The sequence below is a fragment of the Linepithema humile genome, chromosome 3, assembly GCF_040581485.1.
Source record: "Linepithema humile isolate Giens D197 chromosome 3, Lhum_UNIL_v1.0, whole genome shotgun sequence".
NCBI lineage: Eukaryota > Metazoa > Arthropoda > Insecta > Hymenoptera > Formicidae > Linepithema > Linepithema humile.
The window spans coordinates 6,223,301-6,245,822 of record NC_090130.1 but is presented as its reverse complement, the minus strand read 5'-3'; the positions used below and the strand labels follow the sequence as shown (position 1 = coordinate 6,245,822).

The window sequence follows — 22,522 nt, the reverse complement described above, 5'->3', positions numbered from 1 at the left end:
TTTGATCAAATAATTTATTAAACGTTCGCCATTTTATAGTAATTTACAATGTTACAAGACAACGACGTGCGCCCACCACGTCGTCCACGGTTTCTGCGCTTGGTCGCGAGATATTTACGTCCGTTGTCTGTGAAAAACACATTGCGGCTCTAAAACACGGATTCGCAACGGGACGAGCGAACGCGAGCACGCGAGAAGGGGAATAAATCAGATTGAATACGCGGAGGGAACACATGCAGTAATAGTGATAATTTTTTTTATTAAAAAAAAAGAGAGAGAAGCGAATTATAATTCGCTTCTCTCGTGCGAAATCGCGCTCGTCCGCGTCACGATCCGTTCGCGTCATTAAATTCCCATTTTTTCACTCTACGAAGCTTACAAATTACGTCTAAAAGTAGTATAGTATTTGTACGAAATATACCGTTGAAAGTAACGCGTGACACCTCGAGGAAGCACTCGACTGCCGGTGAAACGTGTTTTTCGTGTTACGCTGTTTCGTGTAGAGAATCGTGGTCGCGCGACGACTAAATAACAGTGGGAATCACCGAAACTCCTAAAGTGGCATCGCCGTGTTTTTTCACATGCGATGGACGAGTTACACTAATTAATTCTCGTCGAGTCCAAAAACGAAAATGCGCGAGGTGTCAAGCTGTTTGAGTGCAATGCTTATTCATGTTTCGCTCATTTTTCGAAAATACATGTGATGCTATTTGAAAATTGAAATGCATCGAAATTTATAGTATTGTAGCCAATTTTTCAGAATTTAATTTATTACGTGACTGTTACACTAATTCTTACTTCATTTAGCTTTATTTATTTAATGTATTCAAAGAATCATGACGAATGTCCCAAGATTTTCACACCTTTCTTAATCCCTTTTTCGAGATAATTTTTTGATCAATTCGGATAATAATTATGATACTTGTGGAAAAGTAGATTTTAATTTTTCTATAATACGACTGTTTTTTCATTTTCGCCGTAAAACGCGTTCCTTTTCGCCAATATACTTGACACCATCGCGAACTCCACTCGAAAAACGTGCTAAACATGCCTATGAGTCGCGTCGCGTCGCTTCGCAATAATTACAAACAGCTCAACGTAGGATCGCGAGGCAATTCATTCACTAATAGACGTACACTCGTTTCGAGAATGAAAAGGAGAAAAAAAAACCATAGACGGTGAAACAATTGCAACGAGTTTCCTATAGGAATGCTCTCTGGCACTTGTATTATCTTCTTGTTCCCTGTCCTCCACAGAAGTATCACGTATTGCTCTATACCGTACGTGTACTTTTGTTTGCGTGGGTCGGTGTCTATACGTGTTTGTGTATCGTATGTCTGTACGTGTGTGTATATACGTGTACGCCGTATTTATAATTATTCATTTTCTCTCAATCATATACATATATATTTTTTTAAATCTAATTATCTAAATATATATATATTTATATATATATACTTTGTCATATATATATTATTTATATACTTTTATCTCAGTTTCGTGTAGAAATAATACCTCTTTCTCTCTCTCTCTCTCTCTCTCTCTCTCTCTCGCTCTCTCTCTCTCTCTCTCTTTTTTATTGTATTTGTATGCTCGTGTGTGGCGTTGCCGTTCAGTTTGCCGTTCGCATTTGTCCAAACGAGCGACTTCTAATCAACTTCACTAATTTCAAGCAAGAAAATATTTTTACGCCAGAGTTTCAGCATCCCTCGCGCATTAAAGATAAAAGGAAGAAAAGTTTTGAGACTTGCATTGCTTATCTGAAAAATACAAAATTCTTTTGCAGGTATTGATACAATGCAAACTTAATGCGAGAAATGGTTTTAAAATAAAATTACATATAATTAAATAAGACAATCGAACAGCTAATTGTTACGAAATGACAAAGCAAAATTATATGTACAGATTTTCTTAAACAAAAACATAAAATCGCAGTTTCTAAAATCACAAAAATAAATCAGTTTATAATTCTTTCGGCTCTCCGGAGTTATGAATGAAGAAGTAAATTTTTATCATAGGATACAATCTTCCTTTTTCTTATAATAGCGACAATATAAATAGATATAGGTTTCCGAAAATTGTGATGTTTCCGAACGTTTTGCGATTTCCAAAGTTCGTGTAATTAACATCAAACGACTATACTTGACATCCTTTCATACTGAGAACCCGTATCCATCGTTTATTGGTGTAATCGGAATAGATACTTTAGTAAGACACTTGGTAAATTAGACTTCTTGTTTATTTCTGTCAACAGTTCTCGGCTCAAGACGCTTCGCAATGATTTACAATTATAAGCATGAAATTCCTAGGCGTGCCTCGCTTCTTTAGAAATGCAATCTACCTGCGAGTCTTGCACATTTTTTTCAATATGTTTCACATAACAACTGATCTGCGAAGACACAAGATACGATTATTCGATAGTATTTGCTAACAGAAAACTTTTCATTTGTGTCAACGACATTTTTCTAAATAAGGCGATATTTTTGAAAAAAGAAAAATATCGAAAAAAAGTTAACTTTACTTGGATTCTTATTTAATCGATTATTTAAATATTTAATAGATCAAATAGTTCATTTATTTTTGGAGAACAACTGATACTGAACTAACATATAAATCATTTGCGGACAAAATATCAGTGATACGTGAGCAATATTTTTAGCTCGCTTCATGCGTCGCGCCAAGCAATAAAATTCCAAGCCAAGCAATGAAATTATGCAATATGATGTTAATGTATAATGCGTCTTGCATTTAAATTTACAAATATATTGAAACTTTTTCTCAAAATATTACGAAATACTCTTAAAAAAATACTAATCAGGAATCTACATTAGAACAATGAGAGATTAATTATAAGAATGATATAAGATCAGAACGATATATAAGAACCAATATAGATAAAATAAAAATGTTTTTATAACGATATAAAGTCGCAATTCTATATAAAATTCTCTACCCCAAAGCGTGAACGAAAAAAATCAGAGACATCCATATAACATCTAATTTGCTATAAACTTATCTTTAAATATAAAAATCATATCAATAATAATCCCAGAATCCATATTCATCTAGACAAAAGTTCTCATCAATTCAATATATTGCGTATATCAAATATTTTTGTATAGAGCAAAAGACAAGCAATGTAGGAGGGCATACAAGTCTCACAGCTACGAGAATGAGGCACCGCCTACGAGTACAATCGCGCGTCTCTCGGCTCTCCTGTTCCAACAAATAAACCAGAAGAAATCGAGCATCCGCACGGCAAACCGCGTAACGCCGCGCAATGAAAGTTCATCGGGTTGATCGTTCGTAAATAGCGGTCGCGTTCTCGAGATCAGGCAACGATCGCGGTCCGCACGCTAGAGAAACCATCGACGTCGAAACGGGACGTCCTTCCCTTTTCACAATTCACAGTGTTGAATGTTACGAAACGTCGCGGTTTTAATTTGTTAATTAACATATAACGGTCTTAAATAACATCGCATTTTACTACTACTACTAAATCTTTCACGCTTTGTTCGGATTTTATCAATAATCCTCTGTTTTAATGTCTTTGTTCATGACGGTGTTGTAACCAGCAATTTCATAAATGTCATTTTAATACATCGTGGAAGTCAGAATCTTTGTATCTCTCCCAAACAATACAAGAACCCATAAAACGCCTTACAATATTTTATACCATTTTTTTGAACGTGTTTGTGTTATCTGGGCTGATTTCTAACTTAAATCTGACTTCCGCTGACTAATATTCCATTTTGAAAAAAAAAAGGAAAAAAGCTATCGTTAAGTAATACAAGACACGCAAATAAAAAAACTCAGCATCTCTTCGCCATAAGTGGACCAAATAATAAAAAGTATGCGTCTAATGTTTACTCTTATATTATTAATGGGTTTAGAAGTCGCCCATTGCTCATTTCGATATTCAGATACATGATCCCTTTACACCTTGTCGCTTACAAATTATCACGATGAATACAAATCGAGTGAATACTCAATATGAGTCAATCCATTGGCGGTTCACGCCCGTGAACGGTATGTCTCGAACGAGCGTTTTGACGACGCGACTGACGACGCGCCCGATCTCGACAAGCGCGCGCGGCCGACACTTGTTGCATTTTGATTAAAGCGGATGCAAGAAGGGAGCGAGAGAAGCGCAGGCCGCGGACCTCGCACACCTCGTGGGCCCTGACGAACGACCAAGGGAAGTTCCCTGCTTTCGCTCTCTCTCTCTCTCTCTCTCTCTCTCTCTCTTTCTCTCGATGGAAAAAGTACGTCGGCTACGTAAAATGAACAGAGGATATGCATTGTGTGCAATGTTCCCATGTTAACCGTCGCTAGGTAGGTAAGTTCCTGAAAATTACACCCGCACCGTGCATGCGCGCGCGGCTCGGATGGAGCCGCGCTCTTCTCTCTTGTCTTTTTTTTTTCTTTTTAGGTATTACACGTACGCGAATACACAATATTTACACGGGCGCGCGATTCCGCCTATTTCGTTTCGATGATCTCCACGAGTACGCTTCGTCTTCGGTGACACGATAAAAAAGTCGCGCTCGTGTGCAACTCTTCTTTTTCTCTCCTCTTAATTTCTTTCTTCTCTTTCTCGATATTTCTTCAGCAAATATTTTATTGTTCCGTCTGTATCACTGTTCTCCCGGTTTCGCTATCTGTAACGGTCGATTTCTCTAGAAAAAAAAAAGTTATCTTCTGCGCTTTCGTGCCTCTCTCTGTTATCTTCTTTGCGCGTTAAAAAGGAATATAAAACTACCTATAAAAAGATTACGCAAGAATCCGGTGGATTACCGACGAGCGCCGCAATTCATTACCCCTCGCGGGATCGGCGTTTCTTTGGAATTTTTGCGTTAGATGCTTGACCGGAGCGCCTTGTTTCTCTCGGTTTCCGATAAACACGGTCGAAAGCGGAAGTGCATCGCGTGAGGATTCGGCGCGTTTTTTGTTTTTCGGTACTTAATCGAAACGGCGTCCGTTGAAACCCACGCATTGTGTGTACGGTGTTTACGTAAGACTAAATCCTTATCAAATACGTCGAGCGCATCTCATCGAGTGTTATCGGGATACATTATGAAAACGGATACATCGAATCGCAACGAAGAAATTTTGCACATTAAAGAATGTATCGGTATCGTGAGATTTCTCGCAAACAGAATCTGTCGACATGGTCTCGCTTCTCTCCTTACCGCGTTTTCGATTTTCTCGCCCATTTATAACAGTGCTCGCCATGAACTTCTCTTCTCTTTTTCTCTTTCTTCGCACGCACACATAACACATACAGCCATAAACACGCGCGCGCTCTGTTCTACCTGTTTATTCCTTACTACGCTCTCGCAAAATAACTTAATGCCTAAGTCCAATATATTAGATATTAAATAATAATCATATATGATCAATATATTAATTTTAAATAATATAATTTCCAACAAACGCCCGCTACACTCAACAAATGTAAATAATCAAAATCAACATGATTCGATGAATTCCCATAGAAATAATTACTTATCAAATGATCCGGTGATAAATTCTGTCGTGATTAATATTAATGCGCATAAAAAAAAGTCAAGCTTCTCGTGTGAATCGTGTGACATAAATGTGTTTTGGTTATTTTTGGCATTCTACCGCGAGTACTGACTAATTGCTACATGGATCTTACACGAACCAAAATTATATATTTATTTCTATACGTCTACGTTATAGGCGATAATACACAACTACTTCTCTCTCATTATGGATCTCAGAGATCGTTAAGAATCAAAGTAAAAAGAATAATCGTAAAAAAAAAAAGAAATCAAAACTGCACGTAGAAGCGACTCGCGGTGTGTGACAGGTCAAAACACAAACGTCCCTGGCTATTAAATGTCTGTGTCTCCTGTATACTTGGAAGGAGTCATAATTGTATTAAAAAACGAGCGAACAAAGGTCTCTTTACTAAGCGTAGACGCGGCGTGTCAGTTAGAAATGGCTCGATCCGCAATTCTTCTCTTTAAAACACTCTGATTTTCAATTTTTTCTTGCTACCTTTTAGGTATTAAAAATCAATATCAATTAAATCGATTTTAAAAAAAGTATCCAAACCTATCATACTATAATTAACACTTGTGAAGTATAACAACAATAACAAGATTTCTAAATGTGTACATATTTAGACACAAAAATCCTAATAAAGACATGCAAAGATGTTCAAATTGACAACTTATCGTACAATCTAATGTTTCGGATTGAGCCACTTCTGATTGTGGAACATTTGTCTTCGGCACTGTTTGTAAAAATGCATTTTACATATTACAATGATTACGTTTACGAAAATGACATATGTGCGCCGGTTGGGTTTCCATCCGAAAGCTAGCTGCATCCCCGAGATAGATGCAAAAAGTGTACCATAGAACGATGGAAGTGTAATGTCGCACACGCTTGATTGGAGTACGGTAGAGCACTTATACATATATCGCTGTTCTCGCTAAGTAACCGCAATTTCGTCCCTGCTTTTGATTCCTTATCATTGAAACTGTTCGTAGGTTCCCTTCAAGTTAAGGCGCCGTGACGCGCGACGCGACGGCGTCGTGCATTTGTACCTCCTATGTGAAAAATATCCATTTAAGTGTTGTGTAAAATGCTATCTCACAAAAAATATGATTCTCTCTATAAAATTGTCAAATCCCGCTAACTCGCCTAGAAACAGCTTATACACGTTTATCGAGAGTACGTCGGTTTCGTTCGCGTGGGCGGACGGCGATGAGCGCGGGCGCGCGTTCTCGAGCCGAATCCCGGTCGAAGATACGCGATCGCGAGAGGAACATGCGGATTAATGTCACCCGTGGAAAAATATCGTCCGGAACTTGTAATTGATCTATATGTTTCGGCATGTGAGTGCTCGACGCGCATTTTCGCGCTCGATCCGCCGACGCGAATTCGACGCGACGTCTATCATCAGAATTAATGAACGATTCATCATGATTTCCGTGCTACCGCAGACGAGCAAGATAGAAAGACGGATTAATACAAGCGGCGATAGGGATAGCTTTACAATATATATGATATACGCGAGATGCCGTTTCTTTTTCTGCAAGTCTTTCTTGACGCAATATTCTAAAAATCTTCCTACATTTTAAGGGTAGAAGGAAATCCGATTATCGTTGAAACACTCGCGCGCGCGCGCTACTTCACTTTCCTCACTTTTCCATAATTCTTTTGGGTAAAATCGAATATTCCTTCATGTAGAAGCGCTATCTATTCCTCTAGCGAATCGATAAAATGCGAATGGCGAAAAGTGCAGAAAGTAGAGGCTGCTTTCGCGAAGCCGGTAATTCGCGACAAGAACAATCGGATCTCGTTACCCCTCGAAATCAAGACAAATCGATCAACAGATCGACGCGATTACACTTGAAAGGAAACCCGCGGCCAGTTTCAATGTGTTCTCAGTGTGACCTCAGCTTCCTCGGTTTGCATTTTACAGGAATTCGAGTCATCCGGGATTCTTCACGAGTTTCTTCCCGCGATAGTCGTAAACACGTCGGCAGAAGAGCACCATGTCTGATGGTACTGGTATAGGAGGCTGCCGATTCTCTCTTGGATACACTTGGTCCCCTGGCGGAACTATCAAGCCAGGATTCTCTAAGCCCTCTTCGATCCTCCGTAAGTTTTTACGATACCTATCACATAAAAACCACATGCAGTAATATAGAGAAACTGACGCTGCCGGATGAAGCGAAAAGATTACGTTTTTTAATTTCAACATTTTATGAACCAACGATAAAAGCAATATTCAGCGATTCGTTAAAAGCCTCAAACGTTTTTCATAAAGTTACTTTGCCACTGTACAAACGAAATTTGTCATTAGGTCTAATTATACAAAATCTGTAAAGAAAATTTTGCCAAAGGCTTATTTATCAAAAACACATTCAAGTAATGAATTGATAGATCAGAATATGGATTTACTCACCGACAATACTCGTTAAACGTTAGGATATAACATTTGTCCTCTATGCAAGCGACGCTGTTTGCATCCCGATGGCGCGAAGCAAATACCTCGTCCTCGCTATCGTGCGGCGTTCGACCCTGCTCCGTGTGTTCGGGTCTGTAGTACCATAGCAACGAAAACATCATCTCACCTAACGAGAACGGAATAACGGAATATTAGCTTGTTGGCTCTAGACGGTCGTGTTTTCGCGATATAAGATATCTACCGTCGTCCGGATTCTCCCAGAGCGCAGCGATTTTCGCAACGTACGGTAAATCACCCTTCCGCGTACCGCTTTTCAGTAACACGCAGTCCCTAGGTCGCAGCACGTCGCCGCTCTCGTGACTCATACTCGCGTAACATCGCCGTATGGCTGTCTCCTCGTTCTAAAATAATACATTTCAAAATCGATCAGATCTCATCTGTCTGGAATCGACCGATTTCCAGAATCGAATCAATCACTAGAATCATCACATAGCAATTAACAGCCGCACACGATTCTACATAAAACATGCAATCGTTTGCGACTGGAAAATGAATGAAAATTATTTTGAAACGATCTACACATATTATTTGATCAAAGATTGCCTTGTAAAATCTATATTTTGCATGAATTTGTCAGAGTAACACGCAAACAATAAAATATAAATTCTTTTTTTATCATTTATAGCACAAAGCTAAATATTCTAGCATGTTTGACTAATAAAATCTTTCTGATTCGATAAATATGTAATTTAAATCGTTGTTTTATAATCCTTCAATAAAAATGTTTCTACTATAATCTCTTTTATCGCAATGTGATGACAATGCAGTAGACATCTATTTTTTTAAATGTGATATCAAGATGCAAGCGAAGCGACCAGATTGAAAACTTCAAGGTGTAATTGTCCTTACCGTTAAATAAACTTTGGCTTCAAAGGGCTCCCCCTCCCAGCTCCATCCATTGTTCCACTTCGGTTTCAGGAACGTTTTTCTCGTTAATGTCAGGCTTTCGTTTCCGACTGAGGAGTTCTCCACCTTGCAGCCTGACTTCTTGACGTTCACCGACTTCTTTGCGTTTTTCCGCTTCTTCTTAATTACAGCCGACTTCTTCGGGTCTTCGCCAATGTCGTTCGCTTTGGTCTTGGACACGGTGTCGCGCTTCTTCGAACCGTCTCGCGCTTTCAACTCCTGCACCTTGAATTTCGTATCCTGGACTTTTGTCTCCACGATCTTGCCACCTTTACTTTTACTTTTAGTCTTACTCTCCTGCAGAGCCTTAGATTTTAGCTTCACGTCCGCTTTTGCTTTGGACTGACTCTTCGAAACCGCCTTCAACATTTTCTCGACAGCAATCGCCTGCTTCATCTGATCTATCTTCTTCGCGACTTTTTTCGCCGTCGGCAATTCTTCCTTTATGCTCTTCTTTTTCTTCTCCACGCGCTCACAGTTCTTGCTCTTGCGATCCTTCCTCTGCGTCATTTGCAGGCTCTGCTGTATCACATCGTCTATGGTCTCCATTATCGAGATATCGCTAGCGGTTCGCTTCAAGCAATTCCCGACGTTGTTAATCGCATTCTGCTTACAACTCTTCGCCTTCTTCGTCGCGCTCTCATTCGCGTTCGGCGCCTCCGCTTTGCGCTTTTGACCTCGCGGCCCTACGTCCTTCTTCGCTTGCTTCTTCTTCGGCACGCTCGCCTCGACTCTCACGCTGTCAGTTTTATTCGGCAACGGCTCGATCGGCGCGATCACACTCGCCGATTGCTCGTTGTTCGCCTCCTGAGACGAGCCGACCGACAGGGCTCTCTTGCTCAGCTTCCTCTTCTTTCTGCTGTCCGACAAACTGTCGAGCGAGAGCTTCCTCTTCGTCACCTTTTGGCACTTGGGCTGCTCTTCAGTTTCAGCTTCAATCTCCACCTCGGCCGGTCCCTGCGTGACTTCCTCCTCCTCCTCCTCCTCCTCCTCGTCTTCATCATCCTTATCATCGACGGTCTCTTGTACAGTCGATTCATAATCGGGTTTCTTCCAGGACTCATCGCTGTCGATTAGCACGACGTCCAACTCCTCCTTCACATCGGGATCGCCGTCAAGCTTGTCATCCAGTACGATACCGGAGTCCTTATCCATCTCCAATATAGCGATCTGGCCTTCCTTCATGCACTGCTCGCATTTCATGATGTCGCACTTGTAGTCCGACTCGCATTTCACGACGTTACAATTGGCGACGCACGGCAGCCCGTCGGCGATCTCCATGCTGCAGGACTCGCATTTGACGTTGTTGTTCTCTAGCTTGAAATTGTGATATTTGCTGGGACAATTCGCCGTCACCGACAGTTTCTCAGTCGGCGACAATGTCTCCATCTTAACTTCGCAGGTGGACGTACAGGCGTTCTGACAACCACATTTTCGCAACGTATCCTCCGTACAATTTTGCTCGTCCTGCGGAGGTGACAAAAAAAGGAAATTCGCAACTCAGCCGTGATAAAATTCGCGAAGATACTGTCGCGAAATATAATTTCTGACATTTATACATTAAACAGTGCAATCAATGATATTTTTTTATGCGGGAAATCAAAATAAACAATCGTCAGGATTTAAGAGCGAATGATACATACCTTACTTCTACAGTCTTGGCTTTGAAGGCGACTATGTCCACCGACCAGATTGTGCGACGACGGGACTGAGGGGGGTTGGTTCTGATTTAGGTTGCGATGAGTGTTGATTTGGACGCGATCCGTATCCCAGGCGTTGGCACCGTGAGGGGGTGCTAGCCCGGCTAGCCCCCTCGCCGGCGAGGGCGGACCTACCAAAGCACTGGGTGGCAATGACAGACCGGGCCCCGATACCACTGGCGCTCCCTTACCATTACCAATAAGGGCCCCAGTATCCACGTTTTTTGGACACGATTGCATCGGGCATGGACAACCCTGAAAGGCTACAATGGAAACAGCTTCGATAAGTATCCTTTTTCTTGCCGAAGGCTGATTAGAAAACAGGTAGTCCGAGAAAACTAAATTCATAGCAAAAATTCCAAATACTTGTTTCAGCGATATTTTTTGCATTTAGTTCTTAGCGTAAGTCGAATAAAAGATATACTTGAACAAAAAAATGTTTTATTTGCACTGCGAACGTCGTGCGAAAAAATAGCGCTACGTTTTGGAAAATCCGATCTCAAAGCGAGAGAGAGAGAGAGAGAGCGACAAACATCTTACATTATTCGTATAATTTCTTTCGTATTAAATTAAGTTTTTATTAAATATTACTGATAAATATAATAAAATTAATCACAAGCTATTGTTATTTTGCGCAACAGTTGTGCATTTAAAATGTCGCTAATCTCACGAAAGTCGAGGAAAAACGTGTAGCTACAAGTTTTCAACGGCACATCCTAAGCACGTTAAGAAATACTCGAAAGAAACGCATAACTTACTGCAAACGCTATTGACCAATCATTCTTTCAAGAGATAAACCACAACGTTCACACAAAGTCACAAGATTTTGGAAGAACACTGGGAAAAAAGAAAAAATAAGTGGGCGTTACAGTAAAGGAAAATTTCTGACGAAACTTCTATGCAAACTGCCTGAATGAACGTGCAAGACTGCACCCCACCCTTCGTCGTAGGTCTCTGGTCAAAATCGAACGACTTGTTGGGTTGTAGCAATTTTAACCTGAATGACTAGTCATTATATGGAGGTCTTATCCCCACTTTCCCTTTCTTCTATGTCAAATAAGACGCCATTCTGTTTGTTGGAATTCGAACAATACAATAGCAAATATAGAGAAGCCAATTTAAAGTTGTTTAACTAGTTTCTTTCTTGATTTTTGTACCAATACATTTTGTTAAAATGGAAAACCCAAATATGTATTATTATTCTTTAATATAAATACTTTTTTCAATTACGTTCGCAAAAAAATATGATTTTCTAAAAATAATGCATGTAAAATTACGTGAAAAATTACTTTGAAAATCTGAAAACTCTTTTAGATCCGTATTAGATGCAGAAAGGAGAAGAGGGGACTTAACCATTAAACGACTTTTAGTCTTTCAAAGTATTGAATAATACATTAAAAATTTCGTTAAAAATATAAACAAAAAATCTAAAGATTAATTTGGATTGATAAGTTGCTAAAAAATTGATTAGAATTCCAAAAATTCGCCGTCAGCTGAATAATTTAGTCGTCCAATAGCGTTCGGGCGTATGCATTATTAGTTTATTATATAATCCTGCAATCTTTTAAACTTTTAATTCTGCAATGATAACTTATGACATAACTCTCTAATTAAAAAATTTGTCAAAAAATTATATACATCAATTATTGGTAATAATTATTAATAATTATTTTCATTATAATTATTATTTTATTATTTACTTTAATTATTGTCTATATTATATTGTATACATTCGAGACAATAATTTAAAAAATCAGGCACATGTCTGTGTTTTTTCTAAAATTCTTAAAAACACGAAAATAGAAACAATTTTAATATAAATTTAATCGTATGGAACTAAAGAAATGGATTGCAGGAAGATATAGTCACAAGCGGAAAAAAAATTTTGGTAAAATTCTAAATTTTCCTCGCAAGATTATAGCGCAGGATCAGAGTGGAAGCATAGTTCTTTGAGAAAACCGATGATACTTACGGTCTACGAAAGGTCTTCCCTGAGAATGCAGATATGCCGGATTCGGTGGATGTGGTGGTGGCGGATGGGGGGGTGTCGGATAGTAATAGGGTGGCAGCGGATATTCACCGGGCGGTGGCGGAGGTGGCTGATAATCAACGACTCCAGGGCCACCTCCGGCAGCCCCGCTGCCCGGCGGTGGTCCGCCTCCCCCACCGGATTCCTGATAGCCATAGTATTGCCTGGAATGAAATTCTTTTCTCAAGAAGCATGCATTAACAATCAAAAGATGAATACGAACTTTCTACAACACGCTGGACGTTCACCCTTATACACGCCTGTTCTCATTGTGTAAGAAAGGCTGTAAAGGCTCGGAAAAGATATATTTTTTCCGTGACATATTTACAGAGTCATTAGCAAATGTCAGAAGCATCTAAATTTATGGTCAAAAGAAGAATTCAGGCCCGCATAATTTTTTCGATTGACAAAATTTTTTTCTTCAATTCAAAGTAAATTTTTTTCTTGCCGAAAACATCGGGGCACTAATAATATTAGATTTCTAGAAATTGAGACGAGATTGAGAGAGATTTATATATTTACATTATATTTTAACAAAAATATATGATATAATAATGAGGCTACGAATGAGTCTAATTATGCACATTTCTCGTATAATAGAAATTTAATATGAAATAAAATTTTAATAAAAATTAATAAAATTTTAATTTGTGTGATTTAATTGTAGAGACGAAAGCGTACATGTATTTTCATGTTAATATGCCGAATAGTTCCAAAATTATCGCATATGTCAAAATTCGCTGCCTAAAATTTCCGCGACTTTACAGCAAAAACCAACTTCGCCGTGCTCTAGTTGCAACTCTCGTTTCCTTACCAAAAACAAGACTACGATGCTTTCGGAAAGTTAGCACCATCTGTGACCTAAATGTATTATAATATGACAAGATATGCTCTCTGTTGCTTATGTAATTGAAATCACTGCAAGTGATAATGACATTAAAAAATAATAACATTGATACAGAAATTGAATTGTCCTTGCAATATCCTCAATCATATTTTTATATGCTTTTATATACATTTGAGCAAGACAATCTGAACACAATGTGCAATCGTATCGAGTAATTTTATCATTATTATACAAGCGGTCCCGTTTGTTTTACGATAGTTTAAAAATTCATTGAAATTTTCTACAATATGTTTCTTTTCCAACAGCAATCTTATTTCTTTTATCAAGACTAGTCTGAAACTTTAGAGAACTCAGTCACACGGATAGTAATAAACATGCGCAAAACAACTTTCGTGCCGCGAAACGGTTAACAACGATGATATTTAAAGCGAGATACAATCGCGCCTAATTTATTACATAATTACTGTGCACAATTTGATAATTAACATGTGTAAATCGCGTTATCAACATTTATAAGGTGTACGGGCGTTCGTTCAAAAGAATGAGCACCACGGAAAGAGTAATGTAACACAATGCCCGATAACGTTATAATAATAATAAGGCTAGTGCTGCTCATATTCTACCGTAATAACATGTTGTATAATGTAAAAATGAAAATTTTTAAAGACACTTAATGCAAATAAATTCCGGGTAATGTTACAGAACCGACGTAACGCGGCGTACGTGCTATTCTTTGCGAACCTCGCCTCTTCTTACCCGCGTCATCATGCGAGGCGTCGAACGCGAATAAATCTCTTACCTTCTGTAAGTGGGTGGGTATTTGTAGTAATGCGGCGGATGAGCGTGAGGATGAGAATACGTCGGCGGATAACACAGATCCGGATACTGCGGCGGCGTGTTGTAGTACTGCGGGCAATATGTCCTATAAAAGCCTCCACCTGTAACAAACGATCGTTCATTCATCCTTGCGGGTTCTATCGAATCCAACGGTCCATTTTGTCAGTAACGAACAAACTCCGAGTATTTAGTTTGATAATTACAGTTGAAGGGCCAGTTTAAAGAGCACTATTACGTAATTTACACGAGCCATTTGTCAAAAGAAGACGTCATTCTTTATACATAATTAACATGCAATTAATATGTAATCATTAATATGTAACATTCATTTGTCGCAGAAGCTTGAAGTCTTCAAAATGAAGAGTGAAGCAAGTAACTGTTTTCATTTCCAAATAATAAGTACTTTATCCAATATTATTCGCTTATTTAGTAAGAAACTTCTATTTTTGCCGAAAAGTTGAACAGCGGGATAACTATTCATCGACTTACAATCTCTCGTTGATAATATCTGCTATCAGTAACGCTACTTGCGAGGACTTTGCATGGGTGTGCTATACTTGATCTTGATATAGCGTACGAATGTAGCGCTATATTATCGAAGACGCTGAGATATCTCCATCCAATTAACTCGTGAGTGCTCGCGCTATTAGCCCCGCGCTCCCGTCTATGTACTACGTGATTTAGAGTCGCTTATTATACGCTAATATCTATAATATCGTAGTGCAAGCTGTTATTTGCATATGCAAAAATGCAGAAAAATACGCTCTCATGGTTCAATCTTAAGCCGACGCGCACTGTTTTTGCCCGACTTAAAAATGGCCGATGTACATTACTTTTTGCATTCTAATGTAGCGTGCAATTTATAGCGCATCCATGATTATTGCAGAAAACAAACTATTAATTCTACGCGACATACAAGTTAAAGTTTACTAGCGACTCTTCGCAACATTTGGCAAAGACTCATTTTTAAATCTACATAAAAAAACATAAATTGCTCCGATGAAATATGAATAAATGTGGAACATAAATAAAAAAAATAACAAATATAAAATATGAATAAAGCAAATATGAAAAAGAGAAAAACGGAGGAACGAAAGGTTAAAGCTGCACGATTTCCAATGTTTACCTTCACGCACCAGTTATGCACCATGCAATCTCAATACGCACTTGCACTCATTAATGCAGTTCCAAGATAGATAATCGTGCTATGTTGAGCACTACATGATAAAATCGTTAAAAAAGTTCTGTGATACATTCCTCAAGAGATATATAACGACGTGAATTTGCCTGAGCAGCAGATTTGTTAGATAAATTGAACTGGTGAAAACTGTCCGATACGCAAAACGAAAAAATTTTTATATAAATTAAAATATTTCAGTATAAAATTTTGTTTTTCCAGCAAAAGATATAATGAAAAAACTTTTTTACAGCAATGTTTTTGATGATTATTATTCATATGTTAATTATTAGTGTGACATACCCGTGCTGCTTGTGCCTCCCGAAGTTGTGGAAGTGGCGACCAAATCGTCCGAGCCCTCTGAATTTTGCGGAGGCGTGGGTGTCGGTTCCGGGGGCGGACCTTTAACGGGTGGTAAAGTCGGTGGCGGTGGCGGTGGGTGCTGTATCAGTGGACCAGCCGGCTGATAATACCCTGCGAACAAAAGAGCAGCGTGTGCACTTTCCTAACTGATCGTCCTTCACTCCTAATTTTCAATATTGCTTTGTAAACTGTTACTTTGAAAACTGTTCGAGCATATCATCTATCATGCTGTGAAAGATATTTTCACCAGCACAATTTAAATCTTTCAAATTAACCAAAGAATTTAAGAGAGTGCAATTATGTAGCTTTTATATATATTTCAATGTTTACATTTACATAAACCAACTTCAAATCAAGTTGAAAAAAGATTGCTACTTTTCGAAACATTTCATGTATTTGAGAAACTTATATTTAAAAAATTTAGCTACACATATATATTGTAAAATTTGGATCTGTAATTAATTATTTTATTTATATTATCAATCGATATGATTACATAGAATTTATGATACAATTGATGGTTTTAGATACAGTACAGAAATTAAATACAAGTTCTGCAGTTTAATCAATACGTTCAAGATGTTACAATACTAATAGAAGCGTAGTTTAACTCGCCAGTGATAGGATAATGTCAAAGCGTTACACTTCAATAGTTCATAAACGTGGGAGCGTGAATAAGTCACGTTAAGTCTCTCTAATCCTCTCATTCGTTTAGTTTTATCCCTCAGCTTCGCGTTACACATTTTTCAACATTCGCACCGCGTCGATTTTGGGGCGGTCCGCCTTAATGAAAAAATGATTAAACCTAACACGTATGCGAACCGGGATCACACGTATGAAACTCATCGCAATAGCCTCCTCTCCGGTTTTTCTCCCCAAAGCAACGACGAACGAACGAAACCGGCTTTCTCCGCGTGAGAAGAATCGACGATACTCGCGACGTGCTGCATATCGATTATCTGTAAGATCGTTCGCCATTTACTTCGCCCAATCACGATTCCACTTTATGTAGGTTAAACGCGCCTCGTTCGTACTCACGCACACTGCGAGCGCGCATACACGCCGCGATGGGCGCAGCATCCGTGCGCATTCGCGGAGATCTAATTCGAAGCGCATCTTACAATTAGACAAAGTGGATAAATTAAAAAGATTGATAAGCGTTAATACGTGATTCCAATATTTAAGTTGTTCGAGAGATTCATTTAATGAACAATCAGCTACGTAAAAATGTGATAGTTGAATATTCTTTACTTGGAAAGAGAACTTATGAAAAGATTTAATTATCATCGATTCAAAAGCATTTTTGCAATTCTAATTGCAGCAAAACAAATTTACAATTCTAATTATAATGCGCTTGTTTACAACACGTTAACGCAAGTTTACACATATTTTACGCGTAAATGCGTTATAATCATTGATAACGCTCGTATTCGTCTATCCAATTTTGTCGTATAATTGTATCATCATTAATACAGGATATGTAAGCAGAAAAGCAAGTTTCACGAGTGTACAAATCGAGCAAAACGATGGGGAGTTTCTTGAATGCGCATATTAGAGGCTTGAGCGTGCAGTCAGAGATAAAGACTGATACGCTGATAATGTCACGTGATTTTAGTTAGGTATACTGTTAAGTATCGAATTTGTTAATGATTTGTAAATAATTGTCGATTTAAAACCGTCGATTTAAAGATTTGTCATTTCCAATTACTTACTGATAACTAATTATACGTAATTTTACATAAAATACAATATATAGCAATGATAAAAACAAATAGATATAATTTATTGAAGGTGAATTCATCGTTAACTGCGAAATATTCGATTGCTGCAGATTATGCGTTTATCCGACGCAGCTGACAAATTCGGCCAACGCGCTGCTGCATAATTTACTTCATTCATTAACGCTTGACGACAGTTCGATTTAATTGGATTCGGAAAAACGTAATTATTTGGCCGACACGTGTAGACCATGAATGTCAGGGCATCAAAAGGCCAAAGTTGAAGACGAATGCCGGTCTCACTGAATGACGTCATACGACAATCGATACCGCTTGCGCACACCGATACGCAGTATAAGTACCGAACCGCTGCCATCGAATTAATCATTTAATACGGTTCTCCGACAATCGTTACGGATGCGCACAATCCAACTGTAAAAAGAAAAAAAAAACTTTCGCTCTTGCAGCAATATTGTAGATGTTTCATAAGTATTTATGATAAACATGAAATAATTTCAATAATTCTTTCAATAACAAATAATTATCTTAATTCATATAAACCATATAAAAATTATTTTTAATGATAATTTAATTAAACAAATTAAATAGTCGGATTTAATCATATTTTGAACATCTTAAACGTTGCGATATGTATAAAAACAAAAAAAATATCCGCCAATGCAAACGTTTATTGCACGTGCATTTGTATTATTTACTGTTCATTTAATCTTGTGCGAAATCTCTCTTGATTTTGTGTCAATTAAGCAAACTTTCAAGAAAACGTTTTCAAGTTTTGTTAAGTTTTCTTATTTTTGATAATAATACGAGTCGAATCACCCGACTGAATTTCCTGCTAAATCGTTTATTTGCACAATCGCACTGTAATCGCGCTTAAATTTAATTCAATTCGACCTTCGACCTCGCCACTTTGCTCGCTAAGTACTCCAACTTTGCCGAGTTTCCGGTGAAACCGCGGTAAACATAGAAATCGCAAACAACAGGTTACTAATTTACCTCGTATCGCCGGTAGCGGCGAAAGACGCGCCCGCGCTTATTCGGGATTAAACGTAAAGCCAATTAATTTTGCGTAATTTCGTAGCGGGTGCGACGGCGGCGAAGAGGTCAAAGTCGACGATAAAGTTGGGCCAAGGATAGTGCGTTCGCGCGCCCGACTTGTGGCCCAACTTCGACTGCCGACGATAAGGACGGCGAGAAAAAGACGAGTCTGGGTCGCCGTGTACACGGCGCGGCGCGAGCATTGTCGGGACGAGAGAGAGACTTCTTACGCGGCCATATCGGAACAATTCAAGGATACCGCGAGGACATCGTCTACGCGTATTAAGGTCGCTGGGACTGGTTCGGAAGCGCGGAGATACATCGCGCAGATATGCGCCCGCGTTTCTCCGTCCGTATCGCGATCGCACCGCAAGTTTCTTGAAAATTGATCTCGGATATTGAGCCAAGTGCCTTTACAGTAGCGTCGTTAAATTTTCTCAGTTTCAATATATTAGAATGAATATTAGTTGTAAAAAAATATATATAAATTATTTTTTATTTTAATTGTAATAGAAATAGTTTGATCAGTTTGATCTTCGTCAAACTTTTTTCTCACATATGACATTTAAAAAAATTTTTCGAGCTTGTGAATCAGTCGGATATTAATTTCGAAAATGCAAATGAATGGCTCTCATTTACTCTTATTCGATTATAAACGTCCAGCACGCCCAGATTTATCTACTACTCCAATGTTGTCCAGATCATTAACGACTAAATGAAATCATCGCAAATGGTAGCGCATTTTGCTCGTGACTGCATTAAATAATCATAGAATCGCGAGTCATCGTGACGTATTGCAGCTGTAGTACAGCTTGTTAACAAAATCGACGTTTAGCATCACCGCGTGTAAATGACGTCAAATTGGACTATACGAAGATCAATCGCAGGATACGGGAGCGAGAATAGAAACGCTTAAGTCGGCGTCGCTTTCAATCTGCATTTTCAAGTAATAAAATTAATATAAAATGCATTTGCTTAAATAGCAAGAATAAAACATTTTAAAAAATTGATCAATAAATAATTTTGTCAAAAAAAAAAAAAAAAGATTACAATATTATTTTATTAAGTAAGGAAAGCAAATTCCGATTTCAGTGTTGAGGAATATTTAAAATAAAGTTTGATCCATTCGCTACTTTTTAGTTATTAAAATTAGCACAACGCTCTTCGTGCTGAAAGCGCAAATCGAAACGCTAATAATTACACAAAATAGAGATTGCGCCGGAGGCGTAATCGCATCAAGGAAACAAATTACCCGTCACATTGGCCTGACTCTGACGCGAATATCTCTGGCAGGAGGTAAGAATATAAATAAGAATAAAAACGCCACGTCTCTATCTTTCGCGATAGCGATCCCGTGGCGTGTTGCTCCAACGAAGTCCCTCCGATCCACAGCCTACACTACTACTCTCTGCTCATTTTATCCCCGTATATCGGCGCGGCGAATGTCTCGAACGGCGTTCGTAGCCTAGAGAAGTCAAGGACCCGAGGAGCACGTAGGTGCTGGCGTAACGGCGGTGTCGTTGGACTCGGAATAGAGAGACGTGGGTCCTACGACGTACCCCGGCGCGCGATTACGTTCCCCGAAACTCGAGGAACGACGCGCATCACGGGATCGCGAGGCGGATTCCCGATCGGACCGGAAATCCAAGGGATGATCGGTGACGGTGACGGTAGGGCGTGCGACCTCGGCACGCGATCGATAATTCGCGAATATTCGGCCCTTAACCGCCGTCATCCGATACGGAGACGCGAGGGGGAGCGGCGAGGGCGATGCGGAATGGGGACCGGCGATGCGTCGCGAGGGGTCGATAGCCTAGATCGAGTTGCGGTAACGCAAATCGTGTAACAAACTTGCGACGGCGATGATACTGCGATTTAAATTCGAACGAATAACGCGCTGAAGAAGCAGTGCTATTTCGAAACGCGACGTTTCGTAACGTCGGATATAATTAATTATAGCAATTTCTTTTTTTTAATCCACATCTAATTGTTACATCTGATCGCGATTAGTGACCCAGCGTTGCTGTGTAGCTTGCTCTAAGTAATTTATCGTACGTAACATTATTGTGCGCTGGCAATGATGGAAGAGCGGAAGCGCCTGCTAATGAAACGAAATATATATATATATATATATATATACACACACACACACACACATATATATATATATACACACACACACACATATATATATATATATATATATATATACACATATATATATATATAGTAACTGATTGTCATGTAAATCTCTCACTCGAGAACGAGAAGAATTTACGGTCACCACACCGTTGACTCTAGATCAATGATATGCAAATATCCGATTGTTCGGTCCTTAACCAATTATGCAATATTACCGCGTGTAATTCGTGTAATTTCCTATATTCTTCACATGAAACATTAATTACAAAATTATTTTCTCTCCCAGGCTATTGTGAAAATTACATAAACGTTTTTCAAAGTGAAATAAAGCGACATTATACAACACTTTAACAAATCGTGTATAATATAATTTATCCACATTATTTCAGGCACAAAATATCATAAAACATGTTTAACAGTGAACATTGAAGTTATTATTCAAGTATTCTCGCGTTACAATACAATTGAGTAACGAGAATCGAACGAATTGGCTTTCCGATATGCTTGAACAATTGCGACAAAGAGCAAAAACTGCGTGATGATTTCTTACAATCAAACGAGCGAAATAGAGATCATGAAGTGGATAAAGTGGTTTTAGTTCTTAACCCTTTATCCCTCATAAATAAAAAAAATCGATCGGCAAAACCGTTCAGTAGATCCAATGGATCAGAGAGAAAGCCCGCGGCCCTGATAACGCCACTAAGACTGCACTCGGTAATTGAAGACTTGAAATGCGAAAAAATCCTCTGCGGTATTACAAGGACGTTCGACATAGACGGAATCACCTCGGAAAGTTCCGTAACATGCACGTAGCAAAACTTTAAGAAACATTCGCGTAGATTTTGCTTGAAAAATTATTAACGAGTATATATGGCAAATTAAAAAGTTATTAAAGTTATCCAAACATCCAATAAATGTAGGATTCGCTCATATATATTTTAACGCATACATATATTTAGAATATAAAAACTCCTTGCTCAGAAAAATTATTATTATAAATTAAAATTACGATATAAAAATAATTTTGCAATGAGTGATTTAAAGTAACACGCATTTATCTAGAGAAACAATTATAAACGACTGCTTGTGATTCGCCGTAAAATATTCTGTCGTTAGTGAAGATAAATAAAACGATTATTAAGGAAATCAATTTTTCGATGAGAGTCGTCAATTACTGTCGCGCGCTCGGACACCCTTTACTTTCAATGTGCGATAACTCATTCGCAGCGCTCCCGATAAGATCGATCACGATACTCATCGTCTCAAGGTTCTCGTCAAACCCGTATAATCCTTGGCTAATTTCCATTGATTATGCTGATTGATTGTTAATACAATTATGAACTGTATTGAGTTACGCGTTATAGAATACGTGCGAATTTAATATGTCCGCTTTTTTTAAATCAATCAAATAGAAAAATATACAAAATAAATATAACGGCATAAATACTGATTCAATAATTCATTAAGCAATCGATAAAAAGTCAAATAGTACCGACATATTTATCTTCGTTGGCAATATGTTATGTCATCGACTTCATTGACAATATTGAATGATATTTTTCGATGACCTCTTTTATCCGCGGATTTTAACCTTCGACCTCGTATATTAAATTTAAATATACCAGCTCCACGCTATCGTTTATTTTTCTCGAAGCGATAGTTAAGTCAACATTTATTTACTGACACTTATTTTTATCTTATAATAAGTATATAACATTACATGTGAATGATTTCAT

The 22,522-nt window shown here is 38.4% G+C and overlaps 1 protein-coding gene across 3 annotated transcripts in view; it reads right to left on the bottom strand.

The window, feature by feature from the left end:
• The window catches only part of Hers (Histone gene-specific Epigenetic Repressor in late S phase), a 110,048-nt gene continuing 87,526 nt past the window's right edge, over positions 1-22,522 (bottom strand). For all 3 annotated transcript variants that reach the window (XM_067351146.1, XM_012374163.2, XM_067351147.1), the window contains 8 exons: positions 15,811-15,981; positions 14,293-14,431; positions 12,590-12,810; positions 10,561-10,880; positions 8,861-10,384; positions 8,193-8,352; positions 7,949-8,117; positions 1-7,658 (listed from right to left, as the gene is read on the bottom strand). In XM_067351146.1, coding sequence (XP_067207247.1) covers positions 7,472-7,658; positions 7,949-8,117; positions 8,193-8,352; positions 8,861-10,384; positions 10,561-10,880; positions 12,590-12,810; positions 14,293-14,431; positions 15,811-15,981 — 2,891 coding nt within the window. In that variant the 3' untranslated portion in view covers positions 1-7,471. The remainder of the gene's footprint in view (positions 7,659-7,948; positions 8,118-8,192; positions 8,353-8,860; positions 10,385-10,560; positions 10,881-12,589; positions 12,811-14,292; positions 14,432-15,810; positions 15,982-22,522) is intronic.